Here is a 22,920-nt window from a genome sequence, read left to right on the forward strand (position 1 = left end):
GCTGAACCTGGACGCTTAACCAACTGAGCCACCCAGGCACCCCCTCCATTTTCAACTTAAGCCTATAAATCACTCTTTCACCAGCCAAAATTACTATTAGATTTTTTCAGGTTTGTTTTTCTGAACTAGGAAGAGAAAGCAATATGCATACACAAAGTTAACATCTGTATAGCGGTTTTCCAGTTTACTCAGCCTCTCTGTGCGCCCAGGACGCCGCTTAGTCCTCAGCAGCCGGCCCGCAGGGAAGGTGGAAGAGAGGACTTGCCCCAGGCTGCCATCAGCGAGCAGGCCGTGGGCTGCGACGCCTGTGACCAAACGACAGGCTCCCAGGGCAGCTCTGCTCTAATGAACAAACCTCTCACTTTCAAACGCCGGCTTTCCAATCTTTATGTTCACTTTTTTCACATACACGACAGACAGCATCTGTTCTAGAATCCAACTGGATTTTATTTGACACAGAATACAATATGGCTGAACGACAACACAGAAAAGACACAGTTCTATTTAATTTATACTTAAGTAACATGAGGGCAAGTCATTAAATGAATAACAGTTGAGCTCAATGGAAGAATTCTTTCTAGTGCCCATACCTGAAAAACAAAGCATATTATTTTATTAATTTCTTAGTAATTTCCTGTTTGAGGCTATAAAACCTGCTAAAAACATATGAGCAAATGTGATGAAAATTTTCCCTGCCCCTTTCATTTTATCCTTTGTAACATTTTACGTACTATCCCCTTTGTTTTTAAAAAAATTTGTTTGATGTTTATTATTTATTTTTTGAGAGTGAGAATGAACGTATGTGGAAGAGGGGCAGAGAAAGAGGGAGGCATAGAATTCAAAGCAGGATCCAGGCTCTGAGCTGTCAGCACAGAGCCCGATGTGGGGCTTGAACCCATGAACCATGAGATCGTGACCTGAGCCGAAGTCGGATGCTTAATTGACTGAGCCACCCAGGCGCCCCTACCTACTACCCGCTTCTTACTGACAGTCCCTCCATGGGACTCAACTACACCCCCCTGACCCTCCCAGTCACCGTGCTGGGCAGGATTAGGGAGGCAAGAGGGCAAAGTCCGAGCCAGGTGCTATGAAAGGGAATGTGTCAGCGGCTCAGACCCCCCCCCCTCCCCCCCGGCACTGGGCCTCCCTTCCTGCTTGCAGCCTATTTTCACTTCAACTTTGCTAACTCAGGCAAATACAGAGAATAGTCATTGGACAGACTTCAATTTCAAAACCTATCACCAGGTCCAATTTGCACCCTGATTACATTCAGAAAGAGGACTGTAGAGAGGTATGGGTTTCAGGTGGTTTCTGATTTCCCCAAAAGCCAAAATTTGGCTCTAAAAACATTATAAAAATAAACAAAGCCAGGAAATTTCTTCTATATATAAGTGGATTTCTTGAACAAAAATCCTTCTTTATTGTCTACTCAATCTTTTGTCCTGGTTCTTTTTTTTTGAGAGACAGAGAGAGAGAGAGAGAGAGAGAGTGTGAGCAGGGGAGGGGCAGAGAGAGAGGGAGACACAGAATCTGAAGCAGCTCCAGGCTTTGAGCTGTCAGCACAGAGCCGGACATGGGGCTTGAACCCACAAACCGTGAGATCATGACCTGAGCCCTTGTTGGACACTTAACCGACTGAGCCACCCAGACACCCCTGTCCTGATTCTTTTTGGAGAGTCAGCCTCTGATTAAAATACTTCAATACATGGTAGACCCCAGGGCACTGGAACTCTGGTCACGGCTTTGATCAGCCCGAAGGACTACTTGACCCTTTTTGCATTTCTCTTAAGAAATCCACTTGAATACTGTCTAGAAAATATTTGTGCCAAATTCCACACAGGGTAGATCTCCAGTGTTTGCTAGCAGACTGGAGAACAACCCAGAAGTTGCACATCAGGTTAAAGAATGCCATAACTTGTTTCTTTTCCTAATGTACTGTTACCCACTAGATAAAGTGGTGTTGTCAGAACCCAACATGAGTTAATTCTTCACACACAGCCCCGCCCCCCCCCCCCCCCCCCCCCCCCCCCCCCCCCCCCCCCCCGCGGCTCAGTCCTGGGAATATTTCATGGGTGACACGGGATAGGTGTGGTCCAAAACAGAACTTGGAGGCTGCTCCAGGGCGGGGCCAGCCATGCAGGGCTCTTCAGAACATAGAAAAGTTCCTAGATAAACAGGACTTCATGGTTTTACTCGGAACGCAAGCTCCTTGAGAACTGGGACGGGCTGTCACATGTGGTTTATATCTTACACATTATGTAGCATACATGTTGCTGAATGAAGCAATGGTAGGAGTTAACCACTGAGTATTTGGCAGGTTTCTTAAAAACGGAACACGTGTTGGATAAAAGTTCCAAATTCTTTACCAAAATAAATAAGTCTAAAAGCAAAATATCTGTGCCAATAAGGGATTTCTAAACATTTAACAAACTAAAGAACCTCATTTTTTGTTTTATAAATCTCATTATATACCATTAATCAAAACTCATGTTTAAATAAAAATCCCTTTTCTCATAAAAATTTGATAAGGAAAATGATCAGTAACTCAACAGCAACAAAAAAGGGCATTTCATAGAAAAAGAGGCATACCACCCAATTTCACTCAAAATTCAGAAAAGGCAACTGAATACTAGTTTTCAACTATCAGACTAGTGAAAATGGAAAAGTGCAATAACAGAACGTTGGCAGGAAACGGAGAAAGGGACATTCTGTCACATTGTTCAGACGGAGTGTCAAATAGTATATATTCTTGGGGAAGGAAAATCTGACAATATCAAAAATATAAAACCGGGGATCCTTGGGTGGCTTACTCAGTTAAGCATCGACTTTGGCTCAGGAAAAGATCTCATGATTTGTGAGTTCGAGCCCTGCATTGGACTCTGTCTCTGTGTTGTTAGTGCAGAGTCCACTTCCGATCCTGTCTCCCTTTCTCTGCGCCCCTCCCTCCACGTTTGCTGTCTCACTCTCAAAACTAAACATTAAAAAAAAGTTTTCTTAATAAAAAAAAAACATACTCTTTATCCAGAAAGTCCTCTTTTAGGAGGAACTACTGCTACAAATATACATGCACACATTCACAAAGATTCATGTATAAAGATGTTCATCCCTACAAAGCAACAGTGAAAAACTTGAAACTCAAATGTCTATCAGTGGGGACTGATTAAATAAATTGCAGCACATCGACATAAAAAAATACTCTGCAACCATCAGAAAGGATATATGTGGATATGGAAAAACTCTAAAATGTATGAAGTGAAAAGGCAAGGTGAATTACTATATAGGATGTTCGTATTTATATTAAAAGTATACATACATGTAAGCATGTGTATGGTAGTCAGAAGTACTAAGAAGTTAATGGTCATCTTTGAGAATAGGATTATTTTTTCTGGTATGTCCTCTTGACTATTTGACTTCTTAAAAATTTACCATGTCATGTTTTATTTATATAATAATTTAGCCAATATAGCTATAAATACCATATCAGAATTAATCTGCATGATATAAACCAGTAAGACAGGATAGGTGGACGTAATTCTAGCCCAAAGAGCGCTGACACTGGTTAGCCTCTGGATCCTTATTATGGACGTGATTCTGGAAATATTTAATAGTTTGCAGATTCTCCTGTCTTCTACTTTCACAGACCCTGGGAGTTGGGACAGTCTACATGCCACACCTCTGGGCATTTTCCTCATAGGTGAATCCTTATTTAACTAACCAAAAGTTAGTCTGTAAAACAATGTGTGTTCCGTGTGTCCATCTTCTGAGACGACGCACCCTCCAGCCTGGGGTGAGTCAAAGACGGGCACGGACCACAAAGCCCAGTCTTACAACGTCAAAACAGCCAGAGACACCTACTTTTGGAATTCCCACTCTCTGTTGTCCAGCGGACACACCTGCCGTGTTTTGAGCCAGCGAGAGATGCAGTGGAAGTGAAAAGCATGCTGGAAGAAAAGATACATTTTATTAAAAATCATTCTGTGCGGCCTCGGCCATCTACGGGAGCAGAGGGGCAGGGGAGTGAAGCACCCGGGGCCGGAGAGCAATGGGAGGCCAGGCCGGAGGCAGAAGGTCAACGACCGCTTACCCCGTGTCAGGTGCGGACGTGGCCCCTGAAACATTTGTCAGAAATGTCCTGACCACTTGAAGATAAATTACTTAACAGAGTGTATGGTCTAGTGGTACGCTCTCTTCCCTTCCCTAAGAAGGCGGAATGGGGCTTCCTGGTCTTATTTGGCCTGTAAGGGGAGGTTTCTACTTTCCTATCCTTTCCTTGGACACATACCGGAAGCCCTTGATCACACGAAGATTTCAAACTTCCCCATTCCTGGTCCCCAACTGCCCCTCCCCATCTTGGAGAATGGGAGCGCCAGGGGCAGTGACTTCTCAGCCTGGGGTAGCGCGCTGCCACCGCCATCCACCCAGAGCTGAGACAGGCGCTTCCCCGATCTTCCCACATCCAGCTCAACTCTGTTCAAAGGACCTTATTTCCAGATTTGTTCAAAGATGTGCTGATATTACAAGAGCTTAGTACTGCGGAAGCCTTTAAGCGGTGAGCACACTCTCTTAAAAAGGAGTAAGACAGAAAACTAGGGTAAAAGGAAGCATGATGATGGACAAACTGCACAGAAGCAGCTGAAGGAGCATCAAACGGCTTATTTCATGATCAAGGCAGGAAGTAAAATGGCAAGAATACGAAGAAAGCTGGTAACTGACAAGGAGCTAGGAGGCGGCTCCAGGTTTGGGTGACAGGAAGAGCTGCTCGCAGTTTTCCAGAGCTGAGTTAATGACATGCAGCGCTAATCACGCCGCACTGGACCTTTGCTCTCCCACCTCTGCTCCCGGGAACAGAGTATTAAGTCAGCAGCAGGGTTGTTCCCCCTCCTCTGTCAGGTGCTGGCTCAGGTGGGGGGGGGGGGCGGGAATAATGCAGGCACCCCAACAAAATAATGAAAGCTTTCGCAAACTTGATTTAATAGAAGTCTAGTCAGCAAGGCTACCAAAACAGGCACAGAACTTTGAGAAGAATCACTGAGCGGATTATCACCATGTGCGTTGCCGTCTGATGAAGACAAGACCGGAAAACGGTAACTAAGGGTGGAGCCCGGAGCTAGTAGCTCCGCATAGCACAGGACGACCATTGTCCCAGAGCCAGAGCTTTCGCATGATCCCTTTCACACAACTCCCTGACTCTCACACAACTCATGGTGAAAAAGAGAAAAAAAATTTCTAAAAAGCAGAAGGCTGAGGCATTTTTCTCGATCCCCAGGTGGCAGGGGCCCCTAAAGGTATTCAAGACCCCTCCCCCAAGCCCCTCCCCCATCAGGCACCTTGCAGCGGCCTGGGTCCTTGTACACCACACCTGCCCCACAGGGTGGACGGAAAGAGGCTGCAGGGCAGGTGACGGCATCGCTGGGCCACACGGTCCCAACTTCCTTCCTGTTCATGGCCTACAGTGTGCGCATGGGGTAAATGCAGCAGTCTAAAAGGCCACTTGCCAGTGCTCTAGTTTACAGAAGACTGACGGAGCCTCACGGCAGCCCTGGCACGTCATCAGGACAGGTATTATTACCTTCATTTTGCAGACAGGGGACCAAAACCCAGACAAATCACAGGTTTTTGCCTAATTCACAGAGCCAGTGAGAAGACCCAGAACTAGAAGCCAGCACTAGTCCGAAGGTTTCTGCTGCCCATGCCAGCTTTCTTATGACAGGCTCCCTGAGCTAGTCTCTTTGTAGCCAAATTTAAGGGCAAGTTCACTCCCTTTTCCTTCTACCAAAAAAATAACCACCTGGCTTTTAGTACATGCCTGAATGTCTGGCAGAGCAAAGAAACAGACAGACTTTATTTCTTTATCCCCATAAACAACAAAGGCATCCTGGTCAATAAAGGATACTGAGAAACTCCTCAAAGGGCCCTAGCAGAATTCAGAAGGCGCAGCTCAAGGCACACTGAGGCGGGGGGGGGCGCTCAGGCTGATGGGGAAAAGTACTGACAGTGGCCATCTGCTCAGTAACCACCAACACCGCAAGTTTGTATTTACATGTATGTATTCAACAAATACTTATGTCTACTATGTGGCAGAAGAAAATAATTTCATCCTGATTATACTCGGTGCAGTCTGCATGAGGGAACCCAGTCTCAGGGACGTCAAATACCTTGCTTGAAGTCACTGAGCAAATAAGTCCAAGACAGGGTATGATGGTCTGACCAGAACCTCTGAGGCCTGTGCCATGCTGGGAGCTAAGGGTCCTCTGGTCCCTGAGCGCAGGAGGCTCGGACAGGACAATTTTAGCTCGTGTGACTAGGACTATAAGGCTATACAGATGAATTCTTAACACATGCTAGAAATAACATATTTGATGCTGTTATCCTTCACAGCTGTCACACCATGGAAGGCTGTACATTCTGTCCAATGATGCTGGACAAAATATTTCTGGCATGAGCCATGTTAAAAAAAATCCTAACTTAGTACATGTGCCACACTTTAAAACACACACAGGCCCTTGAATACTCAGTTTATGCACCAAACTTAGTTCCACAAGGCATCTAGCCCTTAAAAAAAAAAAAAAATCTGTTCAGAAGGTAAAGATTTCCACCAACAGGAGAATATTCCAAAGACTGCCACAGGCTTTGAAGGCGATGCCCAAAGATGAATCCCCAAAGTGCTGCTAACAAAAGTGGGTCCATGCTTTATAATTAAGACAATATGGTGCGCCTATAATAAGTAGTAATCTTTAACCTATTAACAGGTGAATAGTACAAAGATTTAAAATGGTTTTTTTTTTTTTTTTTTTTTTTTACTATTCGTATACCTTTTGGGAGCAAGGTGGGCTAGTCATTTTTTCCTAGTTATTTTCAGGACTGGCAAAGCAGCGTAAGCAGCGCATGCTTACACGCCGTGCTGATAGGGAAAGGTTTCCTTACGTTACAGACGCCCCACGCGACCGTGCACTCTTCGGAAGTGGCAGACGCCTGGTTAGCTTGACATTCTATGCCTGTGGGAACAAGAAAGAGCACAGGATCACTGGGCCTCAGGAGCAACAACCTTTCGATCCACAGCAGCCCTACCCGCACAATCACACCAGGGCATGACTTGGGCGGGGGCGGGGCTGAGGGTGGTACAAACCTGAACAAAATCTCAAGAGGTTAATTAGTTATAATTGGTTTTTAATGAGTGTAAAAAGGGGGCAAAGCACAAAAGGCAGAGATGTGACTTAATAGTTTGCTTTACAATGATTTTCTATCCTTGTTTGCAGACTGATTATGAAAGAAAAGGCCCATTTTTGTTCTGAACATAACCTGACCTGTCCAAATGAAAGTGATTTCTTCTAATTTGGTAAACTTAGTAAATTCCTTTTTTTAAGAAATAAATTTAGTAAATTCTTAAAGCTACCTCGTAATTCTTTCTGCTTGGAGAACTGGCGTCTTCTCCCTACTCTTGGCAAATGGTGCCTCTTAGGCCCTTCCAACAAAAAGGCCTAGCTGGGCACCAAGCTCCAGGCCCTAGAGAGGTCAGGCAGACGTGTGTGAACTGGGACAGAAGCGAAATGAAAGAGAGCGAAGAGGCCAGTGGCAAACTGTAGCATATGCTCTGTGTGAAAGCACTGAAACTCAAAGGTCTTCAAACACTGTCAAACAAAGCGAATTTGTAAGACAAATGGGATAGAGACTCGGGGCACACGACTGGGCGACGCTTACTACCTTGGAGGTGATTCTGTCTGGTGAGTAGAGCAAATTACGGCAAATGTACCCAAGTACCAATTTCATAGAGGGGGAAGAGATGGGAACTGAAATAGAATACAAATCTGAGATCAAGAACTGATGCGTAAAGCTCTATCAGGGATAAATATTCAGGGGACAAGAATTACTAATGTATCATTTGCTTTCTCTGAAGGTGGTAACTAAATGGAGTCTCCTATTTGAAGAGAAAAAGCTTCAGGGAAAACTATTTAATAGGGGACAATCACTTCAAACTTCCATAGGTGGAAAACAGTAAAACTGTAAGCAAATAATGCTGACATTTGAATGGGTATATTTGGTCTTCGGGGAAGAGATACACCATACACCTTTCAAAAATATGAAAGGCAAAGGATCTAAAATCACAGAACTTCCTTCTGCTACCCACATTCACTCCACAAAGACAGTCACTGGGTTTTCCCTCTGATAGGACTGGAGAATCCAGGAACTATGCAGTATAATCAAGATTTACTAGCACCGTGACTGCACTACCATATTCAAAAGGAAAGAAAATAAAATCTGATGTCCTTCAAGTTGGATCTTCTCATTTAGATGAGGACAAAGTATTATGAAATTAGCTAAATAAGAAGCATAATTATTATTTAAATAAATAACAACTGTCAAAGTACATTATCATGTTTAAATTTTTCCAGGTCAAGGTATTTTTAAGGAACTCTGTCTTTCTATGCCAAGTCCAAAGTAGGCTCTTGGTACATGAATAAACCAACAAAACCCATTTCTACAGAGAGAATGAGGAGCAAATATATATGTATTCTTTACCTGATAATTTCTTTTTTTTAATGTTTTATTTATTTTTGAGAGAGAGAGAGAGAGAGAGAATGTGAACAGGGGAGGGTCAGAGAGAGAGGAAGACACAGAATCTGAAGACAGGCTCCAGGCTCTGAGCTAGCTTTCAGCACAGAGCCCGATGTAGGGCTTGAACCCATGAACCATGAGATCATGACCAGAACTGAAGTCAGACACTTAACTGACTGAGCCACCCAGGCTCCCCTACCTGATAATTCCTAACAAAGAACAAAAAGATATAGGAGGGATAGGATTGCAATCCAGAAAGCCAAATAAGAAGGGATATGGCATGGATAATTATTAAATAGGAGTGTAAAATGTTTTCAAATAGGAAATGTTCTAGAGAGGTGCCTGGGTGGCTCAGTTGGTTAAGCATCTGGCTTTGGCTCAGGTCATGATCTCACGGTTCGTGAGTTCGAGCCCCGTGTCAGGCTCTGTGCTGACAGCTAGCTCAGAGCCTGGAACCTGCTTCGGATTCTGTGTGTCCCTCTCTCTCTGACCCTCCCCTGCTCGCGCTGTCTCTGTCTCTCAAAAATAAATAGAAAACATTAAAAATTTTTTTAAAAAAAGGAAATGTTCTGGAGCTGTGCTGCAGAGTGAGAAGATTTAGTAAACAGGGAAAGTAACTGCTGTCAACCTAGCGCAGACAAACAAGCACACCTGTCACACCCCACAAAGGCAGAAGCTTACTGCATGTGACACACAAAGCTGAGGGACCTTTAAACTTCAGTACAAGAGCATTACCACCAAAGGACTGCTAGGGAAACAGGTTTCCTCTTGTGGACACATTCCACATTTCCAAAACAGGGATGGACACATGGTTTAGGAAAGAGCTAGCGTCTCACGGGCAAAGGGTGCATCTAAGCCCTTCCGGACGCCTCTTCATCTGCAACAAGATTACCTGAGGTAATGGAGAAAGTAACACCTAGTGGACTGTAGATTTTTAGAACAACCAAGCAGTGGAACAATGTGAGGTAAATACAAAGTTGTAAGAGGCACGCAGTATCAATTTTGACTCAAAAGAGGAAGTCTTCAGACCAAGAATGCTTTATAGAAGAGTCGAACAGGGCACAGCCATAGTAACTCTTTCTTACTTACAACTGTATATATAATTATTCGTTTAATGCCAGATCAGAATTTATTAGAAAATGGCCATTGCTAAATCAAGATTCTTATTTTCAGCTTTAACAAAACGTCTTTTTACAAGGATCATAATCCATTTATTTTTTAAAGGAGACAAACCTAGTTGTAGCAACCAGGTTACTCTTTAGTGTTTATAGTAAACAAAAGGGTATGTTTCTTAAGGGGAAAGGCTTGATCTCAGTCACTGTTTTATCTTAGCAAAATGCCCAGGATATGAGAATTCATTAAATGAATAAAAGATATGACTTGAAAACAGGCTCTTCAGTGTAGGGAAGAACATGATGGTTACTACAGGGGAGGAGAGTGGGGAGATGAGTTAAATGGGTCGTGAGGACTGAGGGGTGCACTTGTCATGATGAGCACACGGTAAACTACAGAACTGTTGAATTACTATGTTGTCACCTGAAACTAAGAGAACACTGTATATTAACTAACTAGAATTAAAATAAAAAATGTAAAAATAATTTAAAAAATAAACTTCTCGATTAAAAAAACAAAGACAGGACTTGAACACACGTCCATAAGTTCTGTGTTCTGGGGCACCTGGCTGGTTCAGTCCATGTGACCGTTAATCACAGGGTCATGAGTTCAAGACCCACGTTAGGTATGGAGCTTATTTAAAATTAAAAAAAAAAAAAGAGTTTAATATTCTACTACTTAATCAGTGGCCTTTCTCTGTTATGGTCCTCCCATAAGTACATTCTCTTGCATCCAAAAAGAGACAGAAAATAACTTAAATACTGAAAAAAAAAAAAAAACAGTATTATTTGAAATCATTAACTATTTATAGAAAGGAGCCTGAAGAAAATAAAATTTGCTTCGGGCACAACTCCTTATGAAAATGCACAGCCACAAAATGAGCAAACATATAATCAAAGACCCCACCCAAACACATTTAAAACTGTGCATGTGTTTTTCAGTGATGGGTTCCTTCCATCTATAGTAAACATCAGGGTAGCTGCTATCTGCTGTTGTATGAGAAGGTAAACAGGGTTAAAACTCAAATAAACCAGGGGCAATAAACTACCAGCACATGTTACTTGATTGGTGCTTTCCAAGTTGCAACGATCACAGCCTATTCCCCTACTTTGTATTTTTATTATTCATTGAGCAAGTATTTAATGAAAACCTATTATGTACTGGATACTATGCTAGATGCTGGGAATACAGCAGTAAATAATAGATATGATAAAGAACGAACTGAATTAAATAGCTACTATAAAGGAAACTATAGGAGGTCTTGGAATATTTAACAGAACTGTTGTAGCCTGTGTGTATATAAGTATGGTTAGGGAAAACATCTCTGAGCAAGTTTAAGGTAAGACCTAAAGACCAACTATGGATTAGTTCTGCAGTGCCCAATAAAGTAACGGCTAGCCACATGTGGCTACTGAGGACTTGAAATGTGGCTAATCTGAAACGAGATGTGCTCTAAGTGTAAAATACATTTCAAAGACTTAATACCAAAAAAAAAAAAAGTAAAATATTTCATTTAAAAATATCACTTACATATTGAAATGAAAATATTCTGGACATAGTAGGATAAGTAAAATACAAATCATCTGTTTCTTTTTATTTTAATGTGGGTACCAGAAAATTTTAAGTTATGTACGTACTTTTTTAAAATAAATGTTTATTTTTGAGAGACGGAGAGATAGGGCATGAGCGGGGGAGGGTCAGAGAGAGAGGGAGACACAGAATCTGAAGCAGTCCCCAGGCTCCGAGCCGTCAGCACAGAGCACCACTCGAGGTCGGACACTTGACTGCCTGAGCCACCCAGGCGCCCCTAAGTTACGTATGTACTTGGCATTTGTGGCTCATATTTAGATTGGAGACTAATGGGTTAGACAAAGGTAGTGGGGAGAAGAGGGAGAATATTACAGGCAGAGGGAACAGGGTGTATAAAGGCTCTAAAAACGAGCATAGACACTTCGAGAATGGAAAGAAAGCCAAAGAAACTACCAGAGTGAGCAGGAGAGTGGTACAAGATGAAGCTGGAGAGGCAGGTGAATGATTTTCTAAATAAGTGCCTGTAATTTCAACTCCAGAAGGAATTTCTTAGCTTGTATCTGATCTCACTAACAAACCATTTTAGTACCTGGATGAAAAAGTAATCTCAGCTGTTCCCGACATGATCGACATTCTCGCAATTACTGTAAGGACACTAAGTCAGTCCACCAACAGCTATAATCAAATCCACCATGTACTGGCTACTATATGTGATGGAATCTGTAGGAGATTTAAAAAGAATTTCTTTAGTGCAATTAGTTGCCTATTTCGATGTTGGCAGTAATGTTCTCTTAACTTTGGGGCTAACACTGAATTCCTTAGTTCTTTGGCTTCTTTTCTTTATAAATCTTGCCAAGCAAAAACTAGCTTTGGTAGAAATATTTTAGCTCAAAGTTTATTTTCTTCCTTTCACTATTTTTGCCTTTGAGTCTGGGTATGAGTTGGGAAATACAAGAGGAATAATCCACAGTGCCTCTGTGTCCACAATTCATTCTAAATGTGTGCTTGCCATCTTTAGATTGCGTAGATTTATTCTGAGAGATGAGTCTGCCTCCAGGATATCGTTAAGTCCACTCTATTTCGAACATACCAGTAGACTAGATGCAGAGGACACCAAGTGTTCTGACTATGCTTTATTATCTCCTTGTGAAGAAAAAAAATTGGTCACATCAGGATAGCCACACTCCCCGTAACCTTCTCAACTGCCTCCCATCTTCCTCCAATTACTTACAAAGATCCATGATGTGGTTCCTGCAGATGGCACAGTTATCAACCACTATATCCCAGGCCCAGAGGGCTACTGCATTCCACTGCAAAGAGAAAAAGGGGGAACAATGCACTCTCCCTGGAACACAGGCACACACGCTCCAGGATTTCATGCTGCAGCTGCAGTTACCATCGCTGTGGCCACTAGGACCACCAAACACAAGAGTTTGGGGATATTACATTACTCTTATTTATTTCATCAGAGGACAGCAGCACGCTACACGCATGCTCACCCGTTCTCCAAAGGGTTGCGTATATGAATACAGAAATTAACAAATCATCCTTATTTCTTTCCTACAGCTTAAAATAATGTAGTCAACAATATCAATGTAAGAAATCAGGAATAATTTTTAAGTGCCTGTCATACATTTAATAAGCACAAACTTGAATTTCTGTGCTGGATCTTCTGAAGGGCTCGATTTCTGGGTATATCGCTATCTGCTCTTCAACTTTGCAGGCACGCGGAGAGGTGAAAGCGAGGCACAGAATGAACTAAGATGATGATTGGATCATAAAATGGGTAATCATGGGCTAAGCTGGATAACTGATTACCCAGTATCAGTACACGGAACAAGCTCATCACTTAAATCTCACAAGATGATTTCACAACGAACTCCAAAACTCACTAGAATTTTGTTTAGTTCCTACGATCAAATAAACTGATGTTCTCACCGCTTACATGCTGGGCCTCATATTTAGTTAAGATAATTCCAATCAAGAGTTTGTCTAAAACTGGTATTTAAGTAATTCAACCTTTTGGCTTCTGCAATTATAAATATCCCAACTCCCCTTTCATCCACTAATTTGGTTCCACTTCCAAAACCTTTAGCTCTTTCGGACCAATTCTCAGTGTCTAGTGAAACTTCTTCAGCACTTTTCAGCCGACACCTTCAACTTGAAGGGGGAAAAAAAAACCCCTTTTCTATCCTTCAATATGGCTGCTGGCTGTAACTGAGCATGCAGTGCCCACAATGAAACACCAAAAAGCACTAGGAGGAGGAATACTGTCAGTGTTCAGCCAGATGTTCCAGGGATAACATTCTCCCTATTTCAGAGTCTTCATTTGAACAGATTTATTTTACATTATGTGGGAATCGGCACTTTCTTCCCAAACTGTTCGCAAACCCACTAAAAGGCATTTCATGCAAAATGACACGTTACACATTTTTGCTTTCCCACTTTCACGCGGTCGTTCGCCACTAATACTCAGCCCTTCCTAAATGACACAAGGTTTGGGCTCGCATTTTCCTTTTAACAAATTCCACCATGCTTTTTTTTTTTTTTTTCTTTTTGGACAGAGGGATTCTGGATTATCACCACAGGACTGGGGCGGCTGTGTGACAAACCAACAGATCTCAGAAGATGAGCTGTTACACTGGCGACACTTGAACTCGGCGGGGGCGAAGACTAGAGAGAGGGCTACGGGACCGCCCAGACAGAGGAACCCCGGCTTAGGGAAGGGGCGGGGCAAGGAGATCACCAGCCCGGCTCCTCCGAGGCCTCCAATGCGGTAGGAACTCACGTCCCGGCTTTCGCCGCACTGCCCCCATCCTCCACCCGCCGCACCGCCCCGACTCCCCCTTCCATCCACCCCACCCACCCCTCCCCCACTCCAGTGACAGCTCAGGCGCTTGGTTCCCTCAGCCAAGTCGCAACCCCGCGCATCTCAATAAGCACATCCTTGATTGGTCCCTCAGACTCCTGGCGAAACCAATACTGCCATTGGCAGTGGGCCGCAGTCACGCCGATCAACTCTAAGACCCGCCCCCCAGCTTCCTTTTCTGGTACCCGGTCCCAGGAACGCCCTGAAATGAAGCCCTTTCCTCCGCGCCTCGGCCATCCTCGGGCCTGCCAGCCAGATCCGCGCCTCTCTAGCTTCCCTGAGGAAGGCGCTGGCGTGACCCAACCTTTTTCACTTCAAAGCGCTTCTTGCCCGCGCCGCTGTTGGTGCCGCTCGGGGTATCCACATCCATCGCTGCCGCCATTTTGGAAACACACGGTCCGTCGTCGGGCCACTGCGCCTGCGCACCAGGGCACGCCAGGCTCTCCCCTCACCCCCGCTTCTGCCCTGGCGCCTCCCTCCGCACTCCTCCCCTTACTGGCGCGCGAGGGGCGGGTGGGGGCGGAGCATGCGGCCACGCCTCTTAAAGGCGCTGGCGCAGGTCCCTCCCTCCCCCCCCCCCCCCCCCCCCCGGGCCCCTGCGTCGGCTGGGGAAGAGGCGGTGGCTGGGGCGGGGCCGGGCGGGGTCGAGCAGACGTGCTCTAGCCGGGTGGAAGCGCTCGAATGACTACCTCTCGTCGTCTTCCCGCGGGAAGCCCCCGGCTACGCTCCCTCAACTGGGGCGGCGGCTGCTTCCTCCGCCTTGGCCGCGACCTGCGTCCCCGGCCCCGCCCCGCCTCCCTCGCCGCCGCCCCTCTCCAGTGCCGGCGGGTCTTCCGCAGCGTTCCGGCGGGGAGGGGACGAGGTGGGCGTCCCGCCTCCTGCTGCCGAAACTCGGGACCTCGCGGTTCTGCAGGTCCCGACCCGCTTCGGAGCCAGGCCCGACGTGCAGCCTCCCTGGGAGAGCCGGACCCAGGGGCCGTTTGGTTTCCGATTGCAATTAGGGAAATGCTAAGGATTCGACGGGGAGACGGGATCCCCCCGAATGCCCTGTCCAGGGCCCAGCAGTGCAGGCATTCTCCAGTTCTGCCTTAACCTGCCCACCTGAAAAAGGCTGAGGAGGCTTAGGAGAAATGCCAGAAATGCCAGTCCGCGCTAGAATGGCCTCTGGTTAAGGTACACGGTTTCAACTTTACACACGAGCACAAATCTCCTGTTCCTCAACTGGTCATCTAACAATGAACCTTTCTCCCTATTTTCGGCCCTCTTTCGGCTCCTTGCTCTGTAGTCACAACTGTAGTCGCGGTACGTCTTGAATTTTGTGTGTATGTGAGGCCTTTGGCCATTTATTCTTAACAGACCTTCCTTCCTAGCCAGAGCACCTGTTATGTCGCCTTCCCATTTCTAGATCCAGCCCCCCTTCAGAATCTCTAACCATGCGGAGGTATGACTCAGCTAGATCACTCTTAAATCTTGTATTGGCTTATTTGAAATCTCATATTTTCTCTTAAAAAAAAATTGGAGGGTAACGAAGTGTGTTGACTCCATTGCCAAACCGGAAAAACTGCGATTTGTTTCCTGGTCTTAGTCATAAACAGGAACAACAAATCCATGAAAACACCACCAAAGCTTTAAACAGGCTCGGAAAGAGAAAACTTGTGTGAGACCTTAAAACATAGGAAGCCTACAAAGTGTTTCGTTGCCCAGGTTTTGTTAGAGTGATAATTTCATGTTGAGATATCTATCATCTAATTTATTGTGTTCCCATGGGCCCCTACAGAATACCACAGACCCATAGTAAATTAAGGTATTGAGGGCATATCTATCCTTCATTAAACAAATTCATTGAATATGAACAAGGTCCTTTTTAAATAAAGACATGGTGACAAAGGAGTCACAAATTTCTAGTAGGGAAATAATACACAAGTAAGCATGCATTTTAAAAACCCTCAGAAAGTGCTATTAAGTAGACAAAACAAGGTCATGAAATCGAGGGGAAACCGAGGCAACATTCAATTGGGTGATTAGGAAAGGTCTCTATGAGGAGTGACAGTTGATCTGAAATCTTTACAAGGGCCTAAAAGATACTGCAAGATCCATTACCCATTTGTTTAATATGCTTTTTTCATTTAAAAAAAAATGTTACATTTACCAACTTATTAGATTCATTGTGTGTGTGTGTCCTCACCCAGAGAGGGGATTTTTTGTTGTTGTTTTGTTTACTGGTAACAATGTGGTGCCTGGTACATTGTAGGGCTCCGTACGTATTGAGACAACAAATTTGAAGCTTACTGAGCAAGAAAGGTGTAGTAAGAGATGTCAGACAGAGGCAGAGAAAGAGGCCAGATCACAAGTAGGGATTTTATTTGCAGATGTTATGGGAAGTTGTTGGAGGGCTTAAATTAGGAGAAGGGACTAACAGTGACCTACAGATGGTGACATAGTGACAAAAGAGTGATAAAAATAAGTCTGTAATGTTATACAAGAGCCCATTGTTCATATCTTCCCAATTCTGTATTTAACAACTTCATGTTAGTAGCTTGAAATTGTCCATAATACTAGTATTTACACCATGGCAATTGGCAAATGCTGCATACTCCCAATTTGGTTATGAAACCTGTACCACAGGTAGGGGCCAGGTCATGCAGGATTGTTCAATAGACCTGTGCAAAGGGTTTTGGTCTTTATCCTTAATAAAGCCACTTAAGGATTTTAACCAGTGACTCACATGGTCAGTTGTGGACTTTTAAACGCGCTAGGCAGGTTTTCCACTTCTGGGAAGATTAAGTAGACATACTTTCCCTATATTTCTCTCTTAAGTACAGTTGAAATCCCTGAATAGGATATATTTTTTGTTTATTTTATTCTCTGAAAAAAAATTTTTTTGTTATATAAATTAATCCATTTATTATAGGCTAGCAGTGTTTCAAATGGTGGAGCTTCTGCTGGTCTTTCAACTCCTCCCGTCCTCTGTGGCCGACTTGACTGTGACAGCAGAAGTGGCATTGAAGGTCCAGACACCACCCACTACGGTTTCCATGCAGGAACCACAGATCCCCGCAGCTCCTTTATTCATCTAGGTTTTGCCACAGAAGGAGCAAGTGTACTTGGCGTGCTGGCTTCGTCACCATTTTCCTGAGGGAGACACCATAATGTGTCCAGTATTTACCAATAATTCCAACCTTGTTGGTGCATTCAGCCATGTCGCCCTATGAAAAAAAATTTTTTTTTTTAATGTTTGATACAGAGGGAGACAGAGCATGAGAGGGGGAGGCTCAGAGAGAGAAGGAGACAGAACCGGAAGCAGGCTCCAGGCTCTGTGCTAACAGCTAGCTCAGAGCCTGACGCGGGGCTCGAACCCACGAACGTGAGATCTGACCTGAGCCGAATCGGAGGCTTAACCGACTGAGCCACCCAGGTGCCCCGAAAAAAATTTTTTAATGTTTATTTATTTTATGTGAGAGACAGCGAGAATGAAAGAACATGCACAAGCAAGTGGGGGAGGGGCAGAGAGAGGGAGAGAGAGCATCCCAAGCAGGCTCCATACTGTCAGCACAGAGCCCAATGTGGGGCTCCATCCCATCCCAAGAACCATGAGACCATGACCTGAGCCAATATCAAGAATCAGGTGCTTAAATGACTGAGGCACCCAGGCGTCCCCAGGATATATATATATATATATTATTTAACAAATATTATATATATATATATATAATATTTGTTAAATAATAAGACTCCAAGAGATGGAAAAATGGAAAGACACACCAGTTAGGGACCTCAGGACTTGAGGAATGACATGGTAGCAAGTTCCCTGGGTTTTCTTCTTACCGTCTAGATCCTATACTTGAAGCTGAAGAAGATGGCAACAAGAAATAACAATGAGTGCAGACAAATAAGAAAGAAAGAGGGGCGCCTGGGTGGCTCAGTTGGTTAAGTGTCCAGCCTCTACTCAGGTCATGATCTGTGGTTCGTGAGTTCGAGCCATGCCTGGGGCTCTGTGCTGACAGTTCAGAGCCTGGAGCCTGATTCCGATTCTATGTCTCTGTCTCTTTCTGCCCCTCCCCTGCTCATGTTCTTTCTCTCTCAAAAGTGAATAAATGTTAAAAAAAAAATTAATGCAAAATTTTAAAAAAAGAAAGAAAAGATAAAAGGCTGTTTTCTCTAGCAAAGAAAAAACTTTTAGACAATAACTGCTTTACTCCATTCAAACAACAAAAAAATGTGGCCCCATGCCCACACGTGCCAGCAAAGCTGAATGAGCAGCTGGTCTGTACAGCTTGCAGGTCTTTAACCAGGTGCCCCAACACCCATGCTAACGTGGTGCAGGCCAGTTAAGGAGTTGGAACTTTCCTCCCTTCTGGCCGATGATAAGCTCCCTAACCCTGTGGTGTAAGACGAGACCATGACAAGGCTTGGACATCGGCTCCACGTCAGCAGTAACGAGGCAGCCCTCCTTTCCCTGCCGGGATGGTGTTGGAGAGGCTAGTGGAGACTCTGGACTTTCACCATCACTCAGCAATAAAGAAGGTCCCCTCATCGCAGTGTCAGTGGAGATCTTGGAAGGAGCTGGAACTACCACCCCAACCCTTGGGTTTTAATGGCAACTAAGTGGGGAAGCTGCTTCTACCTCCATCCTCCCCTGCTGCACTGTTAGCAGAAAAAGCCAATTAAAGTAGAAGGTTTAAATAAAGTCAGAGTCTCGGAACATAGTATAAAGACGTCCAGTTTCAGTTGAAAAATTGCTCAGTTGGGGCACCTGGGTAGCTCATAAGTTGAGCATCAGACTTCAGATCAGGTCATAATTTTGCTGTTCGTGAGTTCAAGCCCCACATCAGGTTCTGTGCTGACAGCTCAGAGCCTGGAGACTGCTTTGGATTCTGTGTCTTTCTTTCTGCCCCTCCCATTTCTGCTCTTGCTCTGTCTCTCTCTGTCAGTAATAAATAAACGTTAATAAAAATAAAAGAAAGAAAAATCGCTCAATTTACCAAAAACTGTGAGATCTCAAAGTGGACAAAAAGACTATCAATAGATGCCAACACCAAGATGACAGAGGTGTTAGAATTTTCTGACAAATATTTAAAATCAATAATGATACAAATGTTTCAGCAAGCAATTACAAGCTTGAAACAAGTGAGAAGATAGACTTAACAACAACAACAACAACAAAGATAGAAGAAGACCAAATGGAAAATTTTGAACAGAAAAATGTAATAACTGAAGTAAATATCTCAGAGGATAGGCTCAACAATAGAATGGAAGTGGTAGGGAAAATAATCACTGAGCTGGAAGACACAACAATAGGAATTACCTAATCTAAACAAGAGAAAGAAAAGAAAATGATCTGAAAATAAAAACAACAACAACAAAAAAACAAAACCCTCCAGAGCCTCAGAGACCTGTAGGACAATCACAAAAGATTTAATGTTTGTGTCATCAGAGTCCAAGAAGAAAAAGACAAAGAGGACCAGCCTTAAAAGGTAATTGGTGAAATAATGGCTTAGTACTTCTCCTATTTGGCAAGAAACATAAGCCCATAGATTCAAGAAAGTGAGAACCCTAAACAGGATAAACCCAAAGAAATCCATGCCAAGAAATATGACAATTTAACTTCTGAAAACTAAAAACAAAATATCTTGAAATCAGCCAGGTAAAATGACAACTTACCTATTGAGGAAAAATAATTTGGATGACAGAAGGTTCTTCAGAAAATGGACGTTGGAAAGAAGTAGTAATATAGCTTTAATTACAGGGGGGGAAATAACAATGGTCAATCCAGAATCCTATACCCAATGAAAATATCCTTCAGCAGGGAGGGACAATCAAGACATTCTAAGATGAAGGAAACTAAGAGAGTGTGTCACTTAAAAATGGATAGAGGAAGTTCTCTAAACAGAAAGGAAACAATAAAACAAGGAACCTGGGACCATTAGGAAGATGGAAGAACACGGTAAGCAAAGCAGGAGTAAAATACAATAGGCTTTTCTTAAGTTTTCTAAATAATGCTTGACAGTTTGAGTAAAAACTATAGTCTTGTGCGGTGCCTGGCTGGCTCAGTTGGTACAGCATGCCACTCTTGATCTCAGGGCTGTGAGTTTAAGCCCCATATTGGGCATGGAGCTCACTTAAAAAATCAACTGGATTTAATAAGACTTAAAAAATATTGGGGCGCCTGGGTGGCTCAGTTGGTTAAGTGTCTGACTTCAGTTCAGGTTATGATCTCATCATCCATGAGTTTGAGCCCCTGCTCAGGCTCTGTGCTGACAGCTCAGAGCCTGGAGCCTGCTTCCAATTGTGTCTCCCTCTCTGCCCCTCCCCCACTCACACTCCATGAAAGGATCATAGGACAATACCATAGACTCTACACAATTTTAACAATTTAGACAAAATGGAGCATTTCCTCAAAAAACACAAATTAGTACAACTCATGCAAAGTAAAATAGATAATTTGAATATCTGTATAACTAATAAGGCAATTTAATTTATGATTTGATAGCTTCCAAAAGAGAAATATCCAGGTTCAAATGGTTTCACTGGAGAATTCTCCAAATGAGTAAAGAAGAATTAAAGCCAATTCTACACAATCTCTTCCAGAAAATAGAAGAACACTTTCCAATTCATTTTATAAAGCCAGTTTTATCCTAATAACAAAAGCAGACAAAGGCAGTATAAAAAAAAGAAAACTGCATACCTGTAACTCTCGTGAATAAAGTATTAGCAAATAGAATGTCATGATACATAAAAAAGTATTATTCACTGTGACCAAGTGGCATTTATTCCAGGGATGCAAGTCTGGTTCAATATTTAATAATCTATCAATGGATGGGGCTCTTGGGTGGCTCAGTCAGTTAAGTGTCCAACTCTTGATGTGGCTTGGGTCATGATCTCCAGTTCATGAGATCAAGCCCTGAACCGGGCGGCTAACAGCTTGGAGCCTGCTTAGAATTCTCTCTCTCTCCCTCTCTCTGCCCCTCCCCCATCAAATATAATTATTTAAAAAAATCAATCAGGGGCGCCTAGGATGGCTCAGTTGGTTTTGTGTCTGACTTCAGCTCAGGTCATGATCTAATGGTTCATGAGTTGGAGCCCTGCATCAGGCTCTCTGCTGTCAGCACAGAGCTTGCTTCGGATCTTCTGTCCCTTTCTCTCCCTGTCTCTCTCTCTCTCTCTCTCTCTCTCTCTCTTTCTCTCTCACAATACAATAAACTTCAAAAATTCAATCAGTGGGTTCTGCCATATTAATGGGCTCAAGAAGAAAAACCACACAATCATATCAATAGAGAACATTTGACAAAATTTAACACCCATTTATGATAAAAACTCTCAGAAAAGTAGGATAGAGAACTTTTCTGAACTTGATAAAAAGCTCCTACCAAAACCTACAGCTAACATTATACTTAATGGCAAATACTGACTTCTTTCCTCTTCAAATTGGAAACAAGGCAAGGATGACTGCTTTTATCACTCTTATTCAGTATAACACTGGAACTTGCAGCCAGTGTAATAAGGCGTAAAAAAAAGGAAGTAAAAGGCACACAGGCATGCAGAATGGAAACAGAAGTAAAACCATCCCGTTTTTAGATGACGTATACTTATTTAGAAAATCTCAAAGAATCTTAAAAAAAACACTTTGAACTACTTTTGTAAGTTCAGCAAGGTCACAGGATACAAGATAAACATACAAAAAATAATTGTTTTGTATCTACTAGCTATGAACATGTGGCCAGAGAAATTTAAAATAATATGCTATTTATAATCATCCAGAAAACTAAATAATTAGATATAAATCTAACAAGACATGTACAGGACTTGTATGATTGAAATGATACAACACTAGGCACCTGGCTGGCTCAGTCAGCTGAGTGTCTGACTCTTGATCTCCGTTAAGGTCATGATCCCGGGATCATGGGATTGAGCCCTGCATTGGGCTCCATGCTGAGCATGGAGACTGCTTAAGATTTTCTCTCTCTCTTTCTCCCTCTGCCCTTTCCCCTCACTCTCTCTCTTTCTGTCAGATAAAAAACAATAAGAAAAGAAAAGAGGGACCCCTGGGTGGCTCAGTCAGTTAAACATCCGACTTCGGCTCAGGTCATGATCTCAACATTCGTAGGTTCAAGCCCTGCATCAGTTTCTGTGCTGACAGCTCAGAGCCTGGAGCCTGCTTCAGATTTTGTGTCTTCCTCTCTCTCTGCCCCTCCCCTACTCATACTCTGTCTCGGGCTCAAAAATAAACAAACCATTAAAAATTTTTAAAAAATAATGGGGCGCCTGGGTGGTTCAGTTGGTTGACTTTGGCTCAGATCATGATCTTACATTCGTGGGTTCGAGTCCCACTTCGGGCTCTGTGCTGACAGCTCAGAGCCTGGAGCCTGTTTCCCAGTCGCTGTCTCCCTCTCTCTCTGCCCTTCCCCGCTCTGTCTCTCTCAGTCTCAATAAAAAATTTATTTTTTTAATTTTAAAAAAGAAAAGAAAAGGAAAAAATGACAATGCTGATAAGAGAAATTTTTAAAAGTTTTTTTCTAAATAATTGGAAAGCTAAAACATGTTCTGGATTGGGAGATTCAACATAGTCAAGATGTCACTTTTCATCCGATTGATATACAGCTTAACACACTTCCTATAAAAGCCCTAGCAGGTTTTTTGTAGTTACAGACCGTTCTCCTAAAACTCACATGGACGGTGCCTGCGTATCCTGGTCAGTAGAGCATCTGACTGTTTATCTCAAAGTGGTGAGTTTATTTCCCACATTGGGTATGAAGCCTATTTATAAATAAATAAATAAATAAATAAATATTTATATGGAAAGACAAAGGAACTAGAATAGCTAAAACAATTCTGGGAAGGAAAAGTTAAGTGGAAGA

General features: G+C 43.3%; 1 protein-coding gene and 1 pseudogene across 1 annotated transcript; both read right to left on the minus strand.

Moving 5' to 3' along the window:
* Window positions 1-424: 424 nt before the first annotated feature.
* On the minus strand, window positions 425-14,513 carry RBX1 (ring-box 1). Its single transcript, XM_029954622.1, has 5 exons — window positions 14,370-14,513; window positions 12,428-12,506; window positions 6,925-6,995; window positions 3,856-3,941; window positions 425-590 (listed from the first exon to the last, which is right to left on the minus strand). Exons 1-5 carry the CDS (start codon window positions 14,445-14,447, stop codon window positions 578-580), a joined length of 327 nt encoding a protein of 108 aa, XP_029810482.1. The 5' UTR covers window positions 14,448-14,513; the 3' UTR covers window positions 425-577.
* Window positions 14,514-16,977: 2,464 nt separating this feature from the next.
* Window positions 16,978-17,265, minus strand: LOC115305055 (annotated as a pseudogene).
* Window positions 17,266-22,920: the final 5,655 nt, after the last annotated feature.

The sequence above is a fragment of the Suricata suricatta genome, chromosome 10 (genome assembly GCF_006229205.1).
Source record: "Suricata suricatta isolate VVHF042 chromosome 10, meerkat_22Aug2017_6uvM2_HiC, whole genome shotgun sequence".
Lineage (NCBI taxonomy): Eukaryota > Metazoa > Chordata > Mammalia > Carnivora > Herpestidae > Suricata > Suricata suricatta.